The following is a 27,250-nucleotide window of genomic DNA, read 5'->3' as shown; positions in this document are numbered from 1 at the left end:
TATGCAGTGTATACTAGGTACTGAACCCAGAAAAGAAAACCTGGTATCTGTTCTCTAAAAGGTCAACATCTAGTAAAGAAAAACCTTATAAATAATTACAAGCCCTTTGAATTAGATCTTCAGTAGAATTAAAACACACACACACACACACACACACACACACACACACACACACACACACACACACAATGGTTTTTATGAGTACTATGTTCCAGACATCATAAAGTTAATATAAGTAGACTGTGAAGTAAAGTCAACAACTAAAATCTTTTGTTGGGAAGAACAAAAGAATTATAGCCAAATTGGTGTTATTTTGAAATTTCAACAGGATCTTGAAGAAAAAATATACTTTTGTTTTTTAAAAAATGACAGAAGGAGAAGGTTCTTATTCTTAGCAGAAAGGAAAACAGGCATAAAAAAGAGTGTGATATGTGCACAAAACTCTTATTTTATCTATATGGACAGAAATTTAACATAAGCCTAACATAAGGGAATGTTTAGCATTATATTGTCAAGAACTACAATTTTAAAATATTTGAATGACACAATCCAGTGCTTTTAAAATATTTTACTCCTTTTACTTATCAAGCTATAAAATATAGTTTTGGCAAATTATAAACTCTAGATATTAAAGCTTTTAAAATTCTTTTAGAATAAAATAACTTACCTTTGATTATATTTTTCTCCATTTTTGCATGTGTTATTTTCACAAGACACATACCATTTGCCATTCATCGAGGGCCAGGAATCTAGGATAAACGATCCCAGATAAAATGATTTATTTGAGGAAGGATGAAGGGTATGTTAAAATCTTAGCCTGATGAATAAGCAACAAGGTATCAGCTGATTAATTTAGTCCTGTAACTATATATGTTCTTAATGACTTCTTAAAGCAGGGTAACATGAGAAGGGTGAAGAATTTAGATCAGGTTAAGGGCAATATGCTTAACTAGCTGTTGAATACTGTGATTTTTTAATTAATTGAGATGTTTATTGAGAGGATGTTAGAGCCACATGCAATTATTTTAAAAATATAGAGAGATCTCGTGTATACTTTATCCAATTTTCTCCAGTTGGAAAATTATGCAAAACTATAATACAATATCACAATTCAGCTATTGACCTTAATGCAGTCACCGATCCTATTCAAATTTCATGTCTTACTTGTACCCATTGTGAGTTTGTGTACATAGGTGTATGGAGACTTGTCACATATATAAATTCCTATATCCACTGCCACAATCAAGGTACTGAATAATTTCAACACCACAATGATCTTTCATGTTGTTCTTTTATAACCACAACCTCTTTCCTCATGCCTACCACCCACCCTCTTGCCCATGTATTCATCTTCCACTTTTAAAATTTTGTCATAAGCCAGGCTCGGGGGCTCAACCTGTAATCCCGCGCCTTTGGGAGGCTGAGGTGAGTGGACTACCTGAGCCCGCGGGTTCGAGACCCACCTGGGCAGTGAGACCTCATCTCTACAATAAATCAAAAAATCAGCCGGGAGTGGTAGCGCATGCCTGTAATTCTGGCTACTGGGAAGGCTGAGGCGGAAGGATCGCCGGAGCCCAGCAGGTCGAGGCTGCGGTGGCTGGAAGCGGCCACTGCACTCCAGTCTGGGCGACCGAGTGAGATTCCAACTAAAAATAAAATAAAATAAAATTTTGTCATAAATAAGTGGCATTATACGGTATGCAACATTCGAGGTTAGCTGTCTTCACTGAGCCTATTTGCCTGGAGAATCACAGAAATTGTTTCCTGTATTAATAGTTCATTTCTTTTTATGGCTGAGTAGTGTGCCATAGTATGTATGTGTCACAGTTTATTTAGCCATCCTCCTGTCAAAGGCCATCTGCAATTTCAGTTTTTTGTTGTTACAACACTCCTGTACACATTTTTTGTGTGAACATAAGCTTTCCTTTCTCTGAGATAAAGTTCCAAGAGTACAATGCTGGATCATATGATATTAACACACTTAGTTTTATAAGAAACTGTCAAATTGTTTTCTAGAGTGGCTGTACCACTACACATTCCCACTAGCAATGTGTATGTGTGATCCAGTTCTTCTCTATGTCTTTGTCAGCATTTAGTATTCTCACTATTTATTTTAGCCACTCTAGTAGTTATGTAGTGTAGCGCATAGTCACTTCAATTAGTATTTTCTTATAATGTTGAACATCTTTTTATGTGTTTATTTGCTATCTGTATATATTCTTCTGTAAAATGTTTCTTCGTGTCTTTTGCCTATTTTCTAATTGTATTTTTTAACTGTTGAGTTTTGAGAATTCTTTTGTTAGATGTGTGGATTGCAAATATATTCTCCCAGACTGTTATGCCTTTTATTACATTTCACAGAGCAAAAGTTTTTAATTTTGATGTGTTTGTTTTATAATTGAGAGTCTATTGTAATTATGAGTGAAGTATATAATCTGGATATTTCTAATCATTAAATTATCTCATAATTCTCAGTTATAAGATTATCAGAAAGATTGCTGTAAATTTTAGAATAGGGTTTTTGCTTAAGAGGAAAATACAATAACCTACACTAATAATAAATAGTTAACATTTAGTGAGTGCCAGACTCTATTATGAGGATATTTTTCTTATTACCACCTTACAATGATGGAGTGAGGGTATAGCCAGGTTAAGGTTTTCAGAGACACATGGACAAGGATGGTCTAGAAGAAGCTAGGAATGGAGCAGAGAGAATGTTGAGGTTTCCTCAGCATATTCATTCCTTTTTAAAAAATTTTAGATTTGGGGTTACACATACATGTTCATTGCATGAACATACTGTATTGTGGTGGGGATTAGGTCTCTGGTGACTCTTTCCCCAGATAATTCTGAACCCTAACCTCCCTCCTCATCTCCCCCCTTATTGGTGTCCCCAGTGTCTATTATTTTCATCGGTGTGACCATTTAGCTCCCACATATGAATGAGAACATGTGGTGCTTCGTTTTTTTTCTTTTGAGTCTGTTCACTTAAGATGATGATCTCCAGTTCCATCCATGTGGCAGCTAAGAACATGATTTCATTCTTTTTTTATGGCTGTGTAGTATTCCATGGTGTATGTAAACCACATTTCTTTGTCCAGTCAATTGTTGGTGGGCACTTGGGTTGGTTCTATAATTTTGCTATTGTGAATAGTGCTGCAACGAACATGCAGGAACAGGAATCTTTTCCACATTTTGATTTCTTTTCCTTGGGTGGATCCCTAGTAGTGAGATTGCTGAGTCAAATGGTAATTCAATTTTTAGTTCTTTGAGAAATCTCCATACTGTTTTCCATAGAGGTTGAACTAATTTACATTCCCACCAATAGTGGATGACCATTCCCTTTTCTTCACAACTACATCAACATCTGTTATTTTTTGACACCAGCATCTGTGTTCATTAGAAATGATAGCCATTCTGACAGGTGTGAGGTGATGTCTCATTGTGGTTTTAATTTGCATTTCTCTGATGACTAGTGATGTTGAGCGTTTTTTCATATGTTGTTTTGTCTGCTTGTGGAAAGGGGATGGTATAACATCTAATTATTCTCAAGAGGGATAAAGGATTTCTTGAGATAGCCTAATAGTGAATACTTTCCCATAGAGTAGCTGTCCTCCATTAGAGCTAAAGGTTTAGTGTTTCTGAAATAGCTCTGTGCTAGGAATAATTATGCTACTTTTGGTAAAGTCTGAAAAGATCTCCATTTTGGAGTATTCAGAATATTATAACTCATCTACAGGTATAGCATGGGATGCAACTTATTGGTATTTGCTCATTTTTTTGTAAGTGTGTTTTCAGTGATCAATTTCTATAGCTTTCACGTCCCAGAAGCAGAAGTTGTATTTTACTACCTGAAGATAACAATATAAAGAGAATCTTTAGAAGATTTAAATGCTATTTATTATACCTAGATTCCTAGAGGAACTTGAATTGAATTGTCTACTTTTTTTTTTTTTTTGAATCAGAGCCTTGCTCTGTTGGCCATGCTGGTGTGCAGTGGCACATTCACAGCCAGCGCAGTCTCAACCTGCTGGGCTCAGGCGATCCTGCTACCTCTAAGTGGCTGGAACTATAGGCATGTACCCCCACGCTCAGCTATTTTTTTTTTAATGTATTGTAGAGACTAGATTTTGCCAAGTTGCCCAGGCTGCCTGAGCCGTGGGCTCAGGCAATCTTCTCGTCTACATCTCCCAAAGTACTGGGATTACAGGTGTGAGTCACCGTGCCTGCTAATCGTCTGTGTTTTTACATCTGTAGTGTGTTTTTTTTCCATCCATCTACATTTTTAGTATTTCCTTGTCTCCAAAGATCTTGTCATTATGATAGTCTTTTCAGCAAAATTTTAAAGGCCTGGTTGAATTTATTAAAAATTTAAATTAGAAATATAATAAAATATGTAATGTTTACAATATATTTTTTAAATTCGTATTCCAAAAACACATGTAGAGATATTTTAAAAATACTGATTCCTGGGACCAGTTCAAACTAATTAAATTGGTGTTTTTTGAAAGTGGGTCTCTGGGATCAATATTTTCAATAATTTTCCAGATAATTAAGGTTCTGAGTCAGGAATAATAATTTTGAATTGAAGTTTGATAAGCAATGGAAAAAATATTAAACAATTGTCTCTAGAAAACTTTCATTTTAGCAATTACTAAAATCTTTAAAATAAAAATGTACAAAAACAATTAGTATTTTATAACTTTGAATTTGTATTTTATTTCCATATTGCATAGTATATTAATTTAGTTTTGAGTCATGTAAAAAAGAATACAAATAAGACACATAAAATGACTTTTCGATCTTAATTGCAGCAACACTTAAAATTTAAATAACAATTTTTTAGTCATATATGGAATTCTGTTTACAGTTAGATTATATTGTTTAAAATAATGTATCGTTTCTTATCTCATTGCATAGAATATTTCTATTATGAGAGCAATTACACAATTTTAGAAAATTATATCAAAAATTAGCTAGGTTGTTTAATTCAAATTGCTCAAATAAAATAATACATTGAGAAAAATGTTTGGCTTAACATAAGTGTTAGAATCAAAGCATATGAATTAATTATATGTTTATAATAATAGGGAAAAAGGTAAAAGGATAGGTTTTTCTTTTCATACATTTACTTCCATTTAAATGAGTTATTTTTCTCTCATTTACTTTTTACCTTTTTTTTTTTTTTTTTTTTTTTTTTTGCGGGCATCACCCTTTTTATTGTGGTGTCCATACTGTGGGTGCCGGGGCTCCTCTTGCTGAAGGAAGGCTGAGACTCCAGCCTGAGCTGACCACTGGCTTCTTGTGAGTGGCCATTCTCCATCTGTCCCCTTATTACCAGACTAGATCTCTGGGGGCCTGTCGAACATCCTGGGCCTCTGTCCGCCACCAGCTGTCCCATGTGTACGAGAGCATCTTTGTCAGCAGTGAGCCTGATGGGTGAGTCTGGCACCGCAGGCCTGGGGCTCAGCTCCCTTTATAACTTTGAATTTGTATTTTATTTCGATATTGCATAGTATATTAATTGACTGCAGAGTCCCAGGTGGAGGCAGGGCCAGTGGCCTCGGCCATGCTGCTCCTAGACTCGAAGTCCAGGTTCTCGGAGATGGTAGGGAGGGAGGTGGGTTGGCTCAGCCGCCGGCTCTGGCCGACCAGCAGGGGCTGGGGCAGGAAGGCCACGTCCATGTTGTGGCTCAGATCCACCCAGGCCAGAGCAGGGAACTTGGTGGTGTCCTTGATGGCCTCGGTGAGCTTGCTTGCGGCGATCTGCATCAGCCAGTTGCCCTGTGGGAGTTGGGTACGTGGGGCAGCGTTCGCAGGCTGGGAAGCCTTAGGCGTAGCAGCCAGTCACTCAGCCCGGTGAAGTTCAAGTTCAACACCACCAGCCCAGCGCTGTGGTTGCCCAGGTAGCGAGTGAAGGGCTTCACGTCCTACTGACAGTGAGATACCCGGAGGGTCCACCTTCTCTCCTGCCGGTGGAATCTTCTGGAGGCTGCTCTTGAAGCAGCTCTGGTCTTCCTCCGGGGCAGATTGGACCTGCTTGGAGATCTTGTCTGAGGACTTCCAGAGCTCATAGTCCTTGTTAGGGCACTGCAGGTCCCAGGCCAGGTTCACCAGCGAGTCATGGGTGATGGGGTCGACCAAGTTGAGGAAGGCTATAGGTCTCTATAGAGGATGTTGGTAAGGGCGGGGGGGGGGTCCCCTCCAGGCCCAGGTCCTGACACAGGATGCATAGCAGCTGCCTGGCGCGCTGGGGCTGCCACTGGCAAAAGTGTCAACTGGATCTCGCAGAGTCAAGGCGCCCATTTACTTCTTATGTTATTGGATCTGGATTGCTTCTTTGGATAATCAGATTTAAGCAATTTCAAAAATTAGTAAACATGTATTGCAAGAATTAGGCTTACTGATGGTACATTTTTCAGACAGATTCCACGATCATTTGAAGAATTTTTTAAATCCCAACCACCCACTCTGGGCACCCTCTTAGTATAGGCATAATTATATTTCTTTGCACAGGCTGGGAAGCGACGGGCGCAGCAGCCCGACACTCACCCCGTGAAGTTCAGGTCCAAAACCACCAGCCCAGCGCCGTGATTGCCCAGGTGGCGAGTGAAGGGCCGCACGTCCAGAACAGTTTTTACCTATGCTCACATTTGACCTGTTTTCTCATGGCTATTGATTTAGCATTCTACTATTGCTGAGTAGTTTCAATTGCATTAACTATTAGTTCACTGCTCAGTGATTCATCTTTTGAAATAGCACAACGGTGAACTGATTTAGAAATTGTTTCAGGACATGTATGCCAATTAACTCTTCAGTGCTATTAGGACCCAGGCACATGATAAACTAATTTAAAAATCTTACGAGGAGCCGGGCTCGGTGGCTCAGCCTGTAATCCCGCGCCTTTGGGAGGCTGAGGTGAGTGGATTGCCTGAGCCCGTGGGTTCGAGACCCGCCTGGGCAGCGAGACCTCATTTTTACAATAAATCAAAAAATCAGCCGGGCGTGGTAGCGCGTGCCTGTAATTCCGGCTACTCGGAAGGCTGAGGCGGAAGGATCGCCGGAGCCCAGCAGGTCGAGGCTGCGGTGCCCGGGAGCGGCCACTGCACTCCAGTCTGGGCGACAGAGTGACTCTAACTCAAAAAAAAAAAAAAAAAAAAATCTCGAAAAAAAAAAAAATCTTACGAGGCAAAAATGTTTACATAAATAAACTTTAAGCACATGTACTTCTATACATACCTATATCTATGGCTATAAAGCATACATCATCAGTTATTTAAAATTAATACTAGAATTAATAAAGGATTGCAATTATATTTTCTAAACCTGGGAATAAATGCACTCAAGAACATTTAAGGATTCAACTAATATGTTTAACAGGAGGGAAGATATATGTAGGGAGCTAGATGACATATATCACATGCATATATAGATTAATATAGGAATCTTAAATATATTTTTCCTGTGAATCTTAAACTATTAATCTGAAACTATTCAATCATAAAATTGACTATTCAATCATAAAAATTTAAGCCACACTAAATAGACCTATTGAATCATTGTTCTTCTTTCCTATTTGTCAAAGTGTCTGGGTATAAATAGTACATTTAAAGATTTTGTTGTGAGGATAATTTAATTGTACTAAGCAGAATTCCTTCAGGACAACTTATATTTTTCATAATGGAGTTGATTAACCTATCAGTTTATTAAATGTGTATACATTTTCTTTTCTTCTCTAGACAGTGAGGATAATAAGCTATGACAAAACCCCTTTCCTCTAGGTACTCACAGTCCAAAAGCAAAGATGTTAAGTGAACCCTGTCCCAAACACTGTCCCTGCTATGTTTAATAACTGGTTCATACAACAAAAGTTAGAGTAGAGAGACTGTGGGGTGTAAGGTGAATTAGAAAGTTCTGCCATTGGGGATTAATTTGGAATTAAGCACATTCAGTATGATTGCACCATCTCCTTCCAAAAAAGGGATTCAAGAAACTGAAATTAATGCATTATTTAAGAAAGACCAGACAAAAACTTTGATTTTTAAAATTCAGGTGAAAGAAAATAATAGATTACGCTATCCAAGTCAGGAGTAAAGTTATAGTATAAATGCAATTCTTTTACAACTGCTGGAGATGGATCACAAATCTGACTCTCCAGTTTCTTTGCAGCCAAAGCAAGGAAAGAAATATGATCAGTTAAAGTTTTATATTTTCCATGTATAGCTTTTTCTGGCACTGAGCCCTGAAAGAAATTTGTCCCATGGGTCCTTGGATAAAGAGGTCACTGCGTGATGTACTGCTTTCAGACACTATCCTAGGAAGTATAACAGTGGGTTTCCTATAGCTACTTCTTGTAGCATCTTTCATTCAAACCAAGGGCACTATGCCAAAGCACAATTCAGCAAGAGAATCAGGGAGGGACAAAAACACAGCAATCTAAAAATACTGATAACTCTCTGATGGTTTGTCCTGATTGAGAGATACAATTTAGAAAACTTAGAGAAATGGATAAACTACAGATTTTGAAGGGAATTCTCCATAAACATATGCTAGTTCAATTCTTGATGAAAAATTTGGCAATAGCAATTTAGGGGTTATATTTTGTGCCATTTCTCTGTAGTAAAGATACTATTTATTACTGATTAAAGATTAAATTATGTGATTTAGAAAGACAACTAAACAGAAGGTAAAGAAAGCCATTTATTTTGAAAATTAAGTAATCTAAACTAGGATTTTTTTATTAGAAAAGATACATGAAGGTGGCTCAGGTACCTGCAAAACAGCCAAACTTTCTCTCATAAAAAAATGAATGGTGAATGACTTTCACCCTGAAAATACTACACGCTGTAGAATATTGCCATGCAAGGTTGCTCATTCCTGTAATTCCAGCAATTTGGGAGGCTGAGGAGAGAGGATCGCCTAAACCCAGGAGTTCAAGGCTGCTGTGAGTCATAATCACACCACTGTACTCCAACCTGGGCAACAGAGTGAGACTCCAAATCTCAAAAGCAAAATGAATTCCAAACTGTCTGATAAATCAACCCTACTCTTTGGCGTGCAAATCTCTGTAGTTGAGAATTATTTAGCCTACATTTGACTCTATCTTAATGCACTCAAACTCATGAACTCATGTGATTTTCTTTAGTCATCTACCCTCCCTCCCTCCCTCTCTCCCTTCCTCCTTTTCTTCTTCCTTTATCTAATTTTTTTTAAAGAGAAGGAATTATTTGTGTCCTTCATTCTCTGAGGAAGCTCCCAGGAACGGTCTGATGCATTGTGTGCCTTAATATAGGTCCACATGTGCTTTTCCATAAGCAGTTATGAAACACGGAAGGCCAACATGGTACCACAGAGTTACTGTTATAATGTAGACCTGATCCTACTGGGCATGCTAGTAATTCAGCAGATGTGTGTTGAGAACCTTTAGCAAACAAAGAAAATGTTGAAAATGATGGCCACCACTATAATATGGCGGTTGTCTGCAAAATACAATAAAGTGTAGCCTAACCTCCCGTGACATACTGTGCCTGTGGAATTAGGGTCTTAAGCCACTGGCTCGATTGATTTACTTGTTGAATTGTTTATTCTCCCATGCCAGCTTCCAAAGGAGCTGTATTTAATTTTGTGTTTTGGTAAAATTGCTAATTGCTGAAAATCTGTAATTTTTGAATTTACTTGAAAAGAGTTGAAGTCACCAATTTAAATCTACAACTGCCTAAAGTAAATTTTACTGAAAATAGAGAAGGAATTTTACATTTCATCAGTAAAATTAGTATTCCAAATGAATCATTACACATTAAAACTTTCTGAGCAAAGTGGTTTAATGAAGAGGGCAGACACTCAATTTGGAAATAGAAACTTTCTAAAAACATTTGGAATGTCCACTTACCAGCTACTAACAAAGATTTCTTACCTGCTAGGTACTATTTTCCTTATCTATAAAATGGAGCAATCATTCCTCTCAATGGTTCAAGATTATTTATGAAATCAACAGAGGCATATTTTAAGTGCCTATAAAGATATAATGTGTTTTATTCAATTATCTGTAAAAATATAATTTGTTTTATTCAGTTAAAGCAGCATATGTCTATTTCCCTATTTGCCAGATCTTACTTTTAAAGACAAAAGTCTGAGTTTCCAACTTATTTATTTTTTCTCAAATCCGGTGGTGCTAGGTGAATATTACAATTTAAGTGGCTACCATTATGTTTAAGTTGTAAAATTTAATTACAGGTCTATCGATAGACTATGTGGAAAACAAACTTTATTGGATCAGTTCGGGAAATGGAACCATAAATAGATGCAACCTGGATGGAGGTAATTTAGAAGTAATAGAGTCAATGAAAGAAGAATTAACAAAAGCTACAGCCCTAACCATCATGGGTAAGTGCGATGATACTATAGCTTGGATGCTTTGTATTGATTGGGGGTTGATTAATTACAGCCTGTTAAAAGCTTAGGAAAGTTACTGCTCCATTAACACCAGAACCACATTAAAATTGCATGTCTCTGTGAGTTTTGGAGTTTTTTTTTTTTATGTCTCTTTCTTTCTTTTTCTTTCAACTTTAGCAAACAGACTTGTAAGATTATCCAGATCAGGGACTTAGATTGTTGTTAGCAATACTAACTTTACTGTTATTGATTCTTGGCTTACTGTGACTTGTATTATTTTACGATTATTATTTTCTGTGTTTACCACAGTACACTAAAGTGTAAGGGTCTAGTGTATTTGTCACAATAAAGTAAAATCTGACTTACCTCTGCTTATAAAGGATAGCTCAATTCACAAAGATAATTCAAGAGACAAGGCAACAGGGTCTATTTGACCAATGATTAAAATTATTCCCCACTAAATAATTCTTTTCCGTGTTTAGTAGTGAGTAGCAGTTTTACAGATTTGAGTGTCTTTTCTATTCCTTTTGTTCAGTCTTCTGGAACAGAAAGTTGCCAGGCAAGTAAAACAATTAGGAAGCTAAAAGGGAGCTATGGCTTTCCACGGAACAAATGATCAGTCTCTATTGTGTTGACATTAGAAGCTAATTTTTGAAATATAGGTTTCAGTTTTTAAAACAGTTTAAATTTTGAAAAAGATGTAAAATTGGATACTATCAAGAAATGCTCTTTGGTGAGGATAGCTGAAGAGTGACTAGCTGACTCTAAGCTGAAGTTCATGGTAAACCAGCTGTGTGAAGATTGAATAATCTGCATAAAAGCTCAGTAGTTATATTTGGTTGCAGGATATCAGAAAAATGATTTAATATTTGCAATTCTGAATATTCTAATATAGTTAGAATAACTTTTTAAAAGTCATACTATTGGCCGGGCACAGTGGCTCATGCCTATAATTCCAGCACTTTGGGAGGACAAGGCGAGAGCCTATGGACTTGAGACCAGCCCGGGCAAATTGGCGAGACTTCATCTCTACAATAAATCAAAAAATTAGCCTGGCATGGTGGCGTATGCCTGTAGTTCCAGTTAGTTGGAAGGCGGAGGCAGAAGGATCACCTGAGCCCAGCAGGCTGAGGATACGGTGGCCACGAGTATGCCGCTGTATTCCAGCCTGGGCAACAGAGTGAGACTCCAGCTTAAAAAAAAAAGTCATACTATTTATGAAAAGTCAATTTGAATATATATTTTTAAAGTTTATTTATGTAAGTAATATATTAAGTTGTTTAGTTCTATATTCTACAGTCTTTCAACTCTTCCATCATTTCCAAGGTTTATTTGAAAATTCATTTTCTAGGCAGAGTATAAGTTTTTTTATCACCTTTGATCTCCAGTTAGATTAAAAGCTGGGTGGAAATAAATAAGGATCACTGCAAATTACCTTATTATAAATATAGAATATTGTAAATTATTATTTCAGAGGATAAGTCTTCTTCTCTTTTGTGAGGGAGAGAGAAAAAAGGAGTTTTTTTCCAACTGATCATTAAGTGCTAAGTTTATCTCTATTTTAATTTTTATAACTGGGAAATACAGATATTAAATGTAGCTGCCTATGTCATTTGGAGATGTGCATGAATGCACTTTTTAAAAAGTAGAGTTCTGGGCATGAACAGTGGCTCACACCTGTAATCTCAGCACTTTGGGAGGCCAAGGCAAGGAGTATGCTTGAGGCCAGAAGTTCAAGACCAGCCTGAGCAACATAGTGAGACTTTGTTTTTACAAAAAAATTAAAAAATAAATTAGTCAGGCATAGTAGCACACATATGTAGTCCCAGCGACACTGGAGGATGAGATAGGAGGATTGTCTGAGTTCAGGAATTTGAGACTGCAGTGAGCTGTTATTGTGTTACTGTGCTCCAGCCTGGGCAACAGAATGAGACCTTGAATTAAAAAATAAATAAATAAATAAAAGGAAAGATAAAGTTGTTTGCAAATGTTAAAGTTGGAATCTAATATTTCTTACTTTGATTCTTAAAGCACTCTGTAATTTTACTTAGTTGAGCAACTTGAAATATCTGATGTGATATTCCATCAGATGATTTAGTCGGCTTTCTTTCTTTCTTTCTTTCTTTCTTTCTTTCTTTCTTTCTTTCTTTCTTTCTGTAGTTTTCTCTTAAATTTCTATCAATATTTTTCTAAATTATTTTTTAGAATTAATGTTTTTTTTAAATAGTTTTTCTCCAGATGAAGAATTTCAATTTGAAAAAAAAAAAACACTTTGTTTTTAAAATTCTCTAATTTTCTTTCTAGCTTTTGGGCAATTCCTGTGCTGTTCTTGTAGTACTATGTTGACATTCTTCTCAGTGTTTGCATCCATAAATTATATACCTGACAAGTAGTTTATTTCAGAGCAAGAATTTTTCTGCTATTGGTTCTATAGGGCCAAAAGGCAATAAAAGATATTTTGTATTACTCAGTATTACCAAAGTAAGAAAAATTTGTTTTATGTTTATTTGTACATGTTTTGAGTCAGTTGAATAAAAATAAAAATTGAAATTCTAACAGTAGTTGACCTAACTACAATCTCCAAATCACCATCCTCATGCTTTCAAATATTGAACTCCATGTTCTTTATGAAATCAACTCAAACTAGGAAACAGTATAACCAAGAAACCCAATAAATTAGAGGAATTGTATTGAAAATATGGCATAATATTTCAAGGAAAGTTAGCAACTTAGTGGAAAAAGTGCATATAATAAGAATGTTCCCTTGTAAAACATTTAAGTCTTTTGAAAGGTTTACTTCTGGTAAAATGGTTGCTACTGACTCTGTCTTTAGTAGAAAATGATTATTAAACCTACAGAGCTCAATGCTATGAATTTAGTCTGAAAAAATGTAACAGATAGTCCATTTTAGTAAAAAGAGTCAGTTTTATTCACTGATAAAATGATAGTAGGAAAGTTTGGGTAAAATCATAATACCTATATTGTGTCAAGACTGAATTTCATATGACATCAGCTCTGCAAAGGAACCTGACATTGCATAGATTAAAATTCTCTTAACAAGTGAATGGCTATATATGCATACCCGTCCCTACTTGCCACCACAATTTTAGTAGCCCTGAAACATAAAAATAAATATAGCAAAACCTATTAATACCACCTACTGGCAATACAGTAACTGGATATATCAAAATACATCTATCAGTTCAGGGTCAGATTAAAACATGAAAGACGTCACCAAAGAGAATCAGCAGAAGAACCTGTACTTTACAAGTTTTCTAGCTTGCTTCTAAACTTACTCTTCTTCTCAGGTTTCCCCATATTCTTTCAAACCCTCTGAGAATGGAAAAAAGGGTGATAACCTATTTCCTGCTGTGGCTAAATATTATAGTCATATAAAAAGGCAATAAAAAATAAAACACAGGAACCTCACTACTATCCAGGGGATTACAGATGATTGCAGTTACCAATGATTAAGAAGATATTTGCCTACAGTGATACTGAAATTGCACATTCAGAAAATCAGTGATTGTGCTATGAAGTGACTAGTATATACAAGTGTATGACAGCTCCCCAGAGAGACTGCATAAGTGCTGAATGATAACTAACTGAAAGTTTGTGTTTCACTAAAATTTAAGAGTGGTTTTCATAAAGCTGAGTTAAAAAATCTCTCTGGACACTTTCCACAAATTTTTAAATCTCAAGGATTATAAATTGTAACCACTTGAGGCTCCCAGTTTTACTTGGAATAGTGCCCAGATCAAAATAAAGCAATTATTTGATGATTCAACCAAGACCTCAGGACCAAGATTGTAAATTTCATAAATGGTTTGATATTTCTCTTTTCAATAGTAGAACTTAAATTTCTTTCCTTTGAATGAGGACTGAACCCAGTAACTCATTTTAAATAAATAGAATAAAACAGAAATGATGATATGTGACTGGAGACAAAGCCATTAAAGGCTTGGGACTTTTGCCTTACCCTCTCTGGGATCACTATCTTCAGACAAAGCAAGCTGACATATTATGAATATACCCATGCAGCTCCATGGAGAAGTACACACAGAAGAAACTGAGTTCACTAGCTACAGTCATGCAAGTGTGAGTCAGTTTAAAGTAGATCCTTTAGCCTTTGTCAAGATTTTACATGATTACAACACAGTCAACAGCTTTTTTTTTTTTTTTTAAGTTGGAGTCTCACTGTGTTGCCCAGGCTGGAGTGCAGTGGCACACTCAACTACAGGCACGTGCTACCACACCTGGTTATTTTTGCAATTTATTGTGGAGACGAGTTCTCGCCAAGTTGCATGGGCTCGGACAATCCACTTGCCTCAGCCTCCCAAAGTGCTGGGATTACAGGCTGAGCCACCAAGCCCAACCCAGCCAACAGCTTTAAAGCAAACTCAAGAGTGATTCCTATCAGGACAATCCACATAGCTGCTCCCAGATTCCAGACTTCCAGAAACCCTGTGAAACAATAAATGTTTACTGTTTTAAGATGCTGAATGTTGGAGTAATTTGTTACACTGCAATATATAATTAATGTATATGTTATACCATCCACAGTGCATTCCTTTATGATCAGATTTATAAATTCAAATCGTAATAGATTTGGGCAGGTCATGTGTAAGAAAAGTGTGTCAGGGGTAATAATACCAATTAGCTCCAAAGTGATGGTAAGATCTGAGCCTAGGTGGCAATATCTGAACTCATTTGTGAGTGGCAGGAATTATGACAAATGGGAAAGAGCTAATTCCCACCTGAGGTAGAACACCTTTAACTCCACTTATTTTTTCCATAAGAGAGCGTTAACTATTTGTGCCAAATATTTTGTTTTTGAAGAGAAGCAAACCATTCAGACTTTTATTTAAAATCTCATAAATGTTAGCAAGTAATCATTTTTCTTTTTTTAAGAAAAATACCATGCTGACTAACATACTATATGAACTCACTATAAAGGCTAGCAGTGTATAAGCCAAGCAAACTGTAAACAAACAAAAAACTATCACCACAACAATGCTCTGTTAATGATTCAGACCAGAGGTTACCAGTTACATCTCTGGTTTGGTCATCGTTTCTACCGGTGAATTGAGTTGTTGAGAGAAGAGCATGGACCTAAGGCAGCCAACACTGGCTGTACCATGAGAGAGGACTTTAGTAGGGGAAAAAAGTCTCTTGGTAGAGCTGGAATAATTTACAAAGGAGAATGAGCCACTCTTGTAGAGGACAGGATATATCATTTTTCACCAATTGTGGTAGTGTTTTACTAGACCTTGTATTCTCCCTGAGGTATATTCTGATGAATGTACTCACATGAGATTTAATTCTTATTTGAGTGAAACTCCTGACAAGGAAACAACCAGTAGATGTAGAGTTTGCCCCCATAACAGCTATAAACACCAAACACCATTTATTCTTTCAGAAAATATGTGTCAATACCTTTTATATGCTAGAAACTGATATACCTGGTGGCGAGAATCCCAACTTCATCAAGCTTGCGTAGTTGCATGGAGGACAGACAATAAAGAAGATAAACCAGTAAAATATATAACATAATAGCTAATTGTTAAGAGAGAAAATAGCAAGTCAGGGAAAAGAGATAAAGAAGTGTATGGGGTAGGGATAAAATTTTAGATTGGAAAGCCAAGGAAGTGTTTATTCAGAGTGACGTCTGAGTAACGATTTGAAGAGATAGTGAGGGAAGATTGAAGAAATACTATGTGAACTAAAATAACTGCTTTATTTACTTGTTTATTTCATAGTTTTTATGTTTTTAATGTTTTTCTTTAATAAAACATAAATCAATCACACTAGATTAGACTTTTCTAAGTTTACTATGGTTCAAATAGTGTATTGTCATTGCTTCACCTACTCTCAAATGAGTCACTTGGTCAGGGAGTTCACTTGGTCAAATGTGACTGACACTTTGTATACAATGACTATTTGATGAAGGCTATAAACACCATTCAGGTTACTAGATAAAAGTTGACCAGCCTATAACAGTGAACATCACATTTTTCCTCATTTTAAAAAATGATCATATCAGTTGTATTTTTCTGCCATAGCTAGCAAATAACAATAGCTTCTTTCCAGTATACAGTGATAACTAGTTGCTCTGAAATTATGTCTACCACTTTTTCTCTTAGATTTTTTTTTCAGTATTTTGCAAAATTTTAAGGGTTTTTAATAAAAAATTTTCAATTTTTATTGAAGTAATAATGATATTCTAAAGCCCTTTCCTACATGATTTTCAAATAAGTTGTGCTATAAAATAATATATAGTCAATTACACAATATTTAACTATTGATTACCTATTTTTTACTTACAGGGCTTTTAAATTTGTTTTGATTCACTTTCTCCTCACAACTTTTGACATTTTCCTGTTCATTAAAGCCTGCAGGAGGCAGTGAGGTAAACTCAAGTAAATCAAGTTGTTATTCAATTTTAAGTGCTTTTGTCAGGTGGAGGAGGTTAAAAATATTCACTAAAATTAGAGCTTGTAGGTTATTTATGGATTTTATTTAACATACTATTCATTTTTCCTGTCAGCATATGCAATTTCGGGACAGATAGCATGTATTTATGCTAAAGAGAAAATTCGAAAAATCAATTCATGGAGCTGAGAGAAAATACACATATAAAACAAATATTCTGGCAGAAATAGTCTTATTGTATTTGGGCAAATTAAGATGAATTTCAGGATATAGAAGGAAGGATGGTGGCTTATCTCTATTTTGTACTTTTAGGGGCTGAGCATGGAAGACTTGGTGTAAATGGATCATAGATTTAAAGTAGAAGTAATGGTATAACTATTATTCAAGGAACTGTGAATTCAATATGTCTAAATAGAAAATCATTGGTATTTGTGTGCTTATGGTTAGCATATTGTTTAATCACAGGTAATCTTGATATAGCTCATTACAATATGTCACATAGTAATTTGTCAAGCTTTCCATGTCAAGCGTTTGAGTCCTGGACTTTACAAGGGGGATGAGTTTAAATTTAACATTCTAGCCTCCACTCATACTTTATGAGCTATTTATTCATTGTTCTCTGCTACTATCCTGCATACATAGTTGCTTTCATTTAGATTTCATCATGTATATGCTTGTTGTTATTGTATGCTACAAAATGACTTTAGAAAGTATATTTACTGTGATATATGTAGATAAAGATTCCAAAGTTACCATGACATATATTTCTTGAGTGTCAAGGGGTGCGTATATATTTATATATCTATATATCTTAGTCTGGGCCTCAATAACAAAGTACCAGAGGCTTGAGTGTCTTGTAAGAACAACAAAAATTTATTCTCACTCTTCTGGAGGCTGGAAGTTGAGATTAGGGTGCTAGCATGGTCGGGTGCTGGTGAGGACACTTTTCCATGTTGCAGATTGCCGACTTCTCATATTTTCGCATGGCAGGAAGTGAGAGAGAGGGAAAGCACTCTCTGGGGTCCCTATTCTAAGTGCATGAATTCCATGAATGAGGCTTCATCCTATAACCTGATTACCTCTCGAAGGCCCCATTCTTTAATACCATCGAATGGGGGATTAGGTTTCTAACATATGTAATTTGGATGGATACAAATATTCAGTCTATTATGCATATCTATACATCTCCTTATCTCCTCATTATATATATATATGCATCTTTATCTTTATATATCTATCTAAAACTTTCTATATATAAATAAAATGAGTTATTAGTCTTCATTGTGTGCCTGAGTCAGAATTTTAGGATGAAACATCTTAAAAATCATTAAATTACTGTCTTTATCAATTAAGGAATGCAGTTTTGATCCCTAGTATTCACTAATCAGTCATGCAATCTAAAACAGTCATTAAACTCTACGCCTTAACTTTTTATTTGGTAAAAATATGATTTTGCCCATATAAGCTACAAAGCTTTAACTTTGCATGATTTTATGACTAATTGGTTGCTCTAGGATACATGAATAGTTTTAAATAAATTATTATACAGATGAACTATAGGAGAGACAATAAAAATTATTAATAATGATCGGGCATGGTGCCTTACACCTGTAATCCCAGCACCTTGGGAGGCTGAAATGGGAGGATTGCTTGAGACCAGTAGTTCAAGACCACCCTAAGCAAAATAGCGAGACATCTTCTCTGCAAAAAATAAATTTAAAAAAATTAACCAGGCATGATAGCGTGAAATTGTAGTCCCAGCTACTTGGGAGGCTGAGGAGGGAGGGTTGTTTGAGCCCAGAAGTTTGAGGACATGGTGAGCTGTAAGGTTATGCTAACCGAGTTCATATTAATCTGTTTTATAAGTTATACAAAATTATTTCATCTCAATTTTTAGTTGAAAATTCGGTGGGTGTTTACAACATAGAATTGTTTAAATTACTTGTCTTAGAATAGACTTGTGCTTTCTTATTTATTTATTTATTTTGATTATAAATATGTGGGGTACAATTCAGGGTTAGGTATACAAACGTTGATTATGCAGGTACCATTGTTGATGAGGTATGCCCCTCCCTCCCCTAGCAGTCTCCCTCAACTGCCAATCCCAACCCTCACCCGACAGTTTCCACTACAGCCAGTCACTTTCTTACAGTATTATAATTGTTCTAAGTCCACTTATGAATGAGAACATATGGTACTCTTTTGTTTCTGTGACAAATCACTGAGTACGATTGACTCTAAATCCATCCAAGTTGCTGCAAAATCCATATGTTTGTCCTTCTTTATGGCTGCATAATATTCCACTGTGTATATGTAGCACTTTTTTTAATCCAGTTCAGTTTCGATGGGCAACATGGTCGGTTCCATGTTTTTGCTATTGTGAATAGAGCTGCAACAAACATACCTGTGCAGGTATCTTTTTTGTAAAATGATTTGAGTTCCTCCAGGTGTATTCCCAATAGGGGAATTGCTGGGCCATTTGAAAGGTCAATTTCTAGTTCTTTCAGATACCACCACACTGCCTTCCAAAGAGGTTGCACTAGTTTGCATTCCCACCAGCAGTGTAGAAGCATTCCTTTTTCTTCACATCCTCACCAGCATCTGTTGTTGTTTGTTTTATTAATGATGGCCATTCTTACAGGAGTTAGGTGGTATCTAAATGTGGTTTTGATTTGCATTTCTCTGATGATGAATAAGGCTGAACACTTTTACATGTGTCTGTTGGCTGCCCTTATATCTTCTGAGAAGTGTCTATTCATGTCTTTTGCCCACTTTTTAATGGGGCTGTTTGTTTTTTTTTTCTTTCAGTGCATCTGAGCTCCTTGCAGACCCTATATGTTAGGCCTTTGTCAGACATACAGTTGGCAAATATTTTTTCCCATTCTGTGGGCTGTCTCCCTGCTGTCTTGATGGGTTCTTTTGCTTTTCAGAATCTCGTAGTTTGATGAGGTCTCACTTGTCTATCTTATTTCTGAAGGTCTGGGCATTTAGGGTTCTAAATAGGTATTGGTTGCCAGTTCCAATTTTCATAAGGGTGTCTCCTGCCTTTTCTAAGATTCATATAGGTTGAGGTTTTACATTGAGGTCTTTGATACATTTAGAGTTAATTTTTGTGTATGGTGATAGGTAGGGATTCTGTTTCAATCTGCATGTGATCAGCCAGTTTTCCCAGCACCATTTACTAAATAGGTTCTCCTCTCCCCAGTGGTTGTTGTTGCAGGCTTTGTCAAAGATGAGTTGGTTGAGAAATTGAGACTTTGATTCCAGAATCTCTGTCCTGTTCCATTAGTCTATGTGCCTGTTCTTGTACCAATACCAGGCTGTTTTGATTACTGTAGCCTTATAGTAAAGTTTGAAGTCCGAAAGTCTGATACCTCCTGCTTGGTTTCTTTTGCTAGGGATTGTTTTGGCTATTTGTGATCATTTATGTTTCCATATGAATTTCTGTATTGTCATTTCCAGGTCTGAGAAGAATGATGTTGGTAACTTTTGGGTATTGCCTTGAATCTGTAGATTGCCTTTGGTAGGATGGACACCTTAACAATGTTGATTCTTCCTATCCATGAACATGGAATGTTTTTCCATTTGTTTGTGTATTCTTGGATTTCTTTGAGCAGTGTTTTGTAGTTCTCATTGCAAAGGTCTTTCACTTCTCTGGTTAGGAAGATGCTGAGGTATTTCATTTTTGGTTTGGCTATTGTGAATGGGATTGTGCTTTTAATTTGGGTCTCTGCCTGCTTGTTCTTTTTGTATAGGAATGCAACCATCTTTTGCTCATTTATTTCTTACACTGAGACTTTGTCAAAGTCCTTTATCAGTGCAAGCAGGTTTTTGACAGATTCTTTTGGATTTTCAAGGTATAGGATCATATCATCAGCAAAGAGGGATAACTTGACTTCCTCTTTTCATATTTGGAGACCTCTGATTTCCTTCTCTTGTATATACTTGCCCGAGCTAGGACTTCCAACACAGTGTTGAACAAGAGGGGTGAGAATGGGCAGCCTTGTCTTGTTTCAGTTTTCAAGGGAAATGTTTCCAGTTTCTGTCCATTTAGCAATATGTTAGCTGTGAGTTAATCATAGATGGCACTTACTATTTTGAGGTATGTTCCTTCTATACCTAGGTTTTTGAGGGTTTTTAAAAGGAGGGATGCTGGATTTTATCAAAAGCTTTTTCTGCATCTAATGATATAATCATGTGGTTAGTGTTTTTACATCTGTTGATGTATTTAATTACACTTGTGGTCTTGTGAATGTTGAACCAGCCCTACATCCTGGGGATGAAGCCTACTTGGTCATGGTGGATGATTTTTGAGATGTATTTTTGGATCCAATTTGCTAGAATCTTGTTGAGAATTTTTGCATCTATGTTCATAAGGGATATTGGCCTGTAGTTTCCTTTTTTGGTTGAATCTTTACCCTGTTTGAGTATGAGTGTAATGTTAGCTTCATGAAATGATTTGGGGAGAATTTCATCTTTCTCAATTGTCTGGAATATTTTCAATAGGATCAGTATCAACTTCTCCTTATATATTTTGTGCGATTCTGCTGGAAAGCCATCTGGTCCAGGGCTTTTTTTTGTAGGTAGTTTTCGTGTGACAGAGTCAATTTCCTGGGTTGTTATTGGTCTATTTAGTGTCTCAATGTCTTCTTGTTTCAACCTGGGGAGGTTGTGTGATGTCAAAAGGTCCTCCATTTTATTTAGGTTATCAAGTTTATTTTCATATAGGTGTATATTGTAATCTTGATAATTTTTTGTTTTTCTTCAGGGTCAGTTGTGATATGATCTTTTGTATTTCTGATTGTGTTTATTTGGGCTTTTTCTCTCTTTTTATTGGTCCTTCTGGCTAGGGGTCCATCAATCTTGTTAATTCAAAGAACCAGTTTTTTTGTTTTGTTGATGTTTTCTATGATATTTTTGTCTTCTATGTCCCTCATTTGGGCTCTTATTTTGGTGATTTGGATTCTCCTGCTGAAGTTGGGGTTTTTGTGGTCTTCTCTTTTCAGCTCCCTTAGGTGATTTGTTAGGCCTTCCACTTGTGATCTTTCTGTTTTCATACTGTATGCTCACAGAGATATAAATTCCCTTCTTTGAATTGTTTTCATGGCATCCCTGTGGTTTTAATAAGATGTTTCTTCATTGTCATGTGTTTACAGGAATCTTTAAATTTCTGCTTTGATATCATTGTTGGCCCAATAGTTATTCAGCATCACGCTGTTTAGTGTCCATGTCTTTGTGGGCTTTGGGGAAATGTTGTTGGTTTTACTATTTATTTTTGTTCCACTGTGGTCTGATACTGTGCATGGCAAACTTTCAACCTTATAGAATTTTTCTATGCTTGGTTTCTGGCCAGGGATGTGATCAATCTTGGAGTATGTTCCATGTGGTGACTAGTGGAATGTATATTCTGTGATTGTTAGATGGAATAATCTGTAGGTATCTACTAAGTCCATTTGGTCAAGTGTCAAGTTTAGGTTCTGGACCTCCTTGTTGATTTTTTGCCTTGTTGATCTATCTAGGGCTGTCAGTGGGATATTCAAGTCCCCTGCTATAATAGTGTTAGAGTTAATATCTTTAAGTTTATTTAGTAGTTGCTTTATAAATGCTGGTGCTCCTGTGTTGGCTGCATATATGTTTAGGATGGATATTTTTTGTCGATGGTTTGAACCTTTTATCATTATGTAGTGTTCTTTTGCACTTTTAAAATTTTTTGATAGCTTAAAGGTTGTTTTGTCTGATATTAAGATTGCAACTCCTACCTTCTTTTGTGATCCATTTGCCTGGAAATTCATGTTCCATCCTTTAACTTTGAGTCTGTGTGCATCTCTTGTAGCGGGTGAGTCTCTTGGATGCAGCAAATAATGGGTCATGATTTCTTATCCAGTTTGTCATTCTATGTCTTTTCATTGGTGCATTTAGTCCATTCACATTCAGGCTGATTATTGAAATGTGATTGTGTATCACTGCCATGAGGTTCTTCTAAAACTTCTTCTTTGTTCGCTTGGTTTTTTTTGTTTTGTTTTTTTTTGTTTTGGCTTTGGGGTTGATGTATGTGTGTATTTTCAAGTTTCTTTTTGCACTGTATTCTTTGTTGATTCTGTGCTCTGCTGTTCTCTTGGGAAGTGTGTGGTCATTTTTTTTTTTCTTTCTTCCATGCTTAATACCTTTATATGTATCTCCTGCAGGGTTAGTCTGTAAGCTGCATAATCTCTTAAGGATTGGATGTCTGGGAAGGATTTTAATTATCCCTCAATGATAAAGCTTAACTTGTCTGAATAGGAAATTCTTGGTTGAAATTGTTTATCTTTGAGGACTTTGAATATAGGGCTCCAGTCCCTTCTTGCTTGTAGTGTTTCTGCTGATAGGTCTGTTGCTATTCTGATTAGTTTTCCTCAGTAGGTAGTCTGACCTTTTTCTCTTGCTGCCTTTAGGATTTTTTCTTTTGTACCTACTCTGTGTAGACAAATTATTACATGTCTATGGGTTGGTATTTTCATGTGATATCTTGTGGGGATTCTCTGTATCTTTTGTGCTTGGCTGGTCACATGTCTGGTGAGATGGGGAATGTTTTCTTGGATTACTTCCTGAAATACTTGCTCCAAGCTGTTCTCCATTTTCCTTTCTTCTTCTGGGATACCTATCAGGTGTAGGCTCAGCCTCTTGATATAATTGCACATCTCTTGTAGGCTTTTTTCTTTCTTTCTGAGTCTTCTTTATATGTTTTTTACAGATTGGGTTAATTCCATGTTCTGGTCTTCAAGTTCTGAGATTCTTTCTTCAGCTAAATTAATTCTGCTTTCCATGTTTGTCATCTTATTTATTTCCTGGATGAAATTTTTTATTGCCAAAATTTTTGTTGCAAGTTCTTTCATTGTTGCATCTTGTCTTTCTTGAGTCTTATTCACTCTTTCCATCCATTCCCTAATTCCTATAGTATTCTGGGGTCAGGTGTTGGTGACTTCCATTGTTTGGGCATCAAGGTCTGATTTTTCAGGAGTTTTGTCTTTGGTACACTTAAAATTGCCTGAGCTCTTCCTTTGGTTTCTCCTCATTTGTGACAGATCTCTTGTTTTTCTCTTTACTTCTGTTATTCAGTACCAGTGGGAGAGGCTTTCCCTTCTGATGTTTGCTCAGTCCTCTATTCTTCCCTTATCCAGGCTCTGGATTTGTTATATTTTGAAATAGGACTGTTGATGGGATGGGGATGGGGTGCTAGGATTCAGAAACTACTTGCAAATTACGACGTTCACTTATTGTGGTATATGTTCCCTGAGATCCAATCCCCACCACCACTCTGTATGACGATGCAAAGCAGAAACCAATGCAAAAAATAATTGCATACACACACACACACACAGACATACACCCACACCCCAAAACAAACTGGAATAACAACAAAGTGAAACAAAACAAACCACCACAACAAAAAAAAACAAGAAAACTAAGCACACACACACATGCCTAGCACAAAGTGAATACAGAAGAAAAACAGAAAGACCGAATTGGGGGGGAAAGAAGGAATTCATGTCGAACTGTCACACATATTTGACACACACCTTAAATTATAAGAAATGAAAATAGAAAAACCAAGAAGAGCAAAAGAGCAAAATCAAACCACCACCAACAACAAAATTGAAAGATGAACACTCACTCTTTAACATACACATATAAACAAAAAACAACAAATAAAAGAAGAAACAGAAAAAGAAAAGAGAAAAATTTTAAGTGGATGCAGATGAATCCCTCACATACACATTCATGCATAAAGAAAAAATATTTTAAAAAATAGATGAACTAAGAAACAGTCAAAAAAATTTTAAAAATTAAAGAAAAAAATTGAAAATTAAAAAAAGCCTGCCCTCTTGTGGCAGGCTCTGTAATTGTTCTTCTAATCAGGTCTTTCCTGCAGAGACACCTCTGACTCTCTCCTCAACGTCTGAAGCGGGGAAGGAGAAGGGGCAGTAGGGATAGGTGGGGCTGCAGCCTACCCTCCCACTCTCATATGGTCAGGGAGATCTCCTATGGTGGGGAGGTACGGGATTGTCTCTTCCCCAGGTATGTACACACAGGGGGTGCCCCAGTCAGCTCTATCCTGGAATGGAGTTCTCCGATTGCGACTGAAGTCCAGGTTCCGCCTGGGTTTGTCCCTCTCTGCAGTGGCCCTGATGTGTGGGTCTGATGTGCAGAGGATTGCTGGGGAGGTGGGGTCAGCTCTGGACTCACCACTGATCTCTTTGGAGTTCTTCCTCATCCTTTTCTGGCCACACCCTTTGTCCACCATCTGGATCAGGGTAGGGAGTGGGGCACCTGGAACTCAGTACTCGGTTCGAAGTTTGTGCTTTCAGGATATTCCCTCTGAGTCACAATCAGTCTCTGAGTAGTTGATCCACCAGTCACAGAGATCAGGTCTGTTGCTCCGTGGTGTGCAAGTCAGAGCACTCCCCTGCCCCGCCTTCAAGATGGTGGTGGGGTGCCTCTGTTGTCCTCTTCCGTGGGACTTTGCCTCTGGACTCCCTCTGCAGACCCTGCTGCCAGTACCCTGCCAGGCGCTGAAGTGGTGAGGCAAAGCCAGAAGGCGTTGGTCTCTCTCCTGCGCAATGGTGAGGGAGACCCTGGGGTGATGGTTTCTCCCCGCTGCTTCTTTGCAGAAAAACTTTGTCTGTTTAAAAAAAAATAATGGCCCTTGGCCTCTGCAACCTGGGAAGAGCTAGGGACTAAACAGAGAAGCTGCAGCACCAGTTGTTGCACCAGGGGCCTGGCCACTTGCTCAAAAGCCCCCACTAAGACAGTCTCTCCCAGCATTTTCTTCCCAGGGAGGGTTTGTTGATTTAAAAAACGAGAAAGAAAAAGAAAATGGCACTCAGCTTCTTTAAAAAAAAAAAAAAATGGCACTCGGCGTCTGCAACCTGGGAAGAGCTAGGGACTACACAGAGAAGCTGTAGCACCAGCTGTTGCACCAGGGGCCTGACCACTTGCTCACAAGCCCCCACTAAGACAGTCTCTCCCAGCATTTTCTTCCCAGGGAGGGTTTGTTGATTTAAAAAAAGAGAAAGAAAAAGAAAATGGCACTCAGCTTCTGTGTCCCGGGAATCACTAGGGTCCAAGCCCAGCAGCTGTGGCACCCCCCTCTGCACCAGGAGAGCCCTGGCCACTAGCTCCCTGGCCCTCACTCAGTCAGTCAATCACGTACCCACTCACTCACTTGTGCGAACACAAAATTTTCCATACATTCACTCACTCACACCGAGATTCACATTGTCTGGCTGGCTCGGCTGCCATCTTCTCGACCCCCTCCCAGGTTTGTGCTTTCTATAAATATCTAAGTAGCAATCTATCTCCAACACTCTTCTAATCTTAGAATAACTTGCAATTGTCTAACCTCTCTAGGAACTAATAAAAACTTTCAGTTAACAGTTAAAGACCAAAAAAAGTCTTTAATTTACAATTTTCACGAATACTTAAACTAGCTCTGCTGAAATTTTTTTCATGTTATCAATCACAATTTAAATAAATATATGTTTCAAGTAGCAATGTTGCAGCAATAGGCTTCATAATAAACATTAAAGAGTGATTGAATTTTGGCTACTATTGGGATCAATCAAAGACACAATTCTACATGTGTTCTCAATCTCCTGTCAGGAAAAGATTGCCCTGTAATGAGCAAAAACTTGACTTCTGTTGATTTGGTTCTGCACAAAACATTTGTTTTCAATCAATGTTAACAAAATAAGCTAGTTATTTGTTATTTAAGGAGCCCTTGAAAGTCTTTAACAAATGTAAAGACATTTGCTCATACTTTCAGTGGGTTCACCTCACAAACCTGAAGTCCTTATAACTGCTATGTAAATTTATGGCACATGGATAGTTCACCCATGGGGAAGTCAAGGCTGTTAGATTAAAATACTTCCAGACACTATCTGAATATCAGAGAATGCCTTGTTCGTTTGCTTAAGAATGCACACAGTGTTAATATTGTTGAAGATTAAAGGTTTCAAATGTTCCCTCTAGACTTTATATGACAGTGTGTTTACAATTATCTAACCTCTCTGCTAATTGAAAAAAATTTAAGGCATGGTTAATAGTCAAAAGAATTACTCTTTTTCTATACTAACACTTAAATGTCTTCATCTGATTTCTTAATAATAAGCTTTTAAAATTTATATCTGTATTATTTTCAGCAAAATATTATTTGGTTGAGACATTAAAAATAATCATGTCTAAGTGATTAATTTGCATACTTGTTATAAATAATAATAAAAAAATGTAAAATATACATGCAATAAATAACAGTAAAATTGGGATGCAAAAATTATCAAATACTTTAAAAAATCTACTTCCTAAGCTAAATTATTATGAGATGTTGTCATGGCATCTATGGAACATTGTAAATGATGGCAAGTGACAGGCATTGGACTTGATGCATTTA

General features: G+C 36.9%; 1 protein-coding gene across 1 annotated transcript in view; it reads left to right on the top strand.

Annotated features, from left to right (window-relative positions):
• The window catches only part of LRP1B (LDL receptor related protein 1B), a 1,912,798-nt gene that overhangs the window by 1,315,418 nt on the left and 570,130 nt on the right, over window positions 1–27,250 (top strand). Inside the window, exon 32 of the mRNA XM_008055101.2 lies at window positions 10,234–10,383. Within this exon, the coding sequence (XP_008053292.1) occupies window positions 10,234–10,383 (150 nt within the window). The remainder of the gene's footprint in view (window positions 1–10,233; window positions 10,384–27,250) is intronic.

The sequence above is a fragment of the Carlito syrichta genome, unplaced genomic scaffold (genome assembly GCF_000164805.1).
Source record: "Carlito syrichta isolate Samal-C Ts95f unplaced genomic scaffold, Tarsius_syrichta-2.0.1 Scaffold301673, whole genome shotgun sequence".
NCBI classification, from domain to species: Eukaryota; Metazoa; Chordata; class Mammalia; order Primates; family Tarsiidae; genus Carlito; species Carlito syrichta.
The sequence above is the reverse complement of the archived record's forward strand: the minus strand, read 5'-3'. Positions and strand labels throughout refer to the sequence as shown.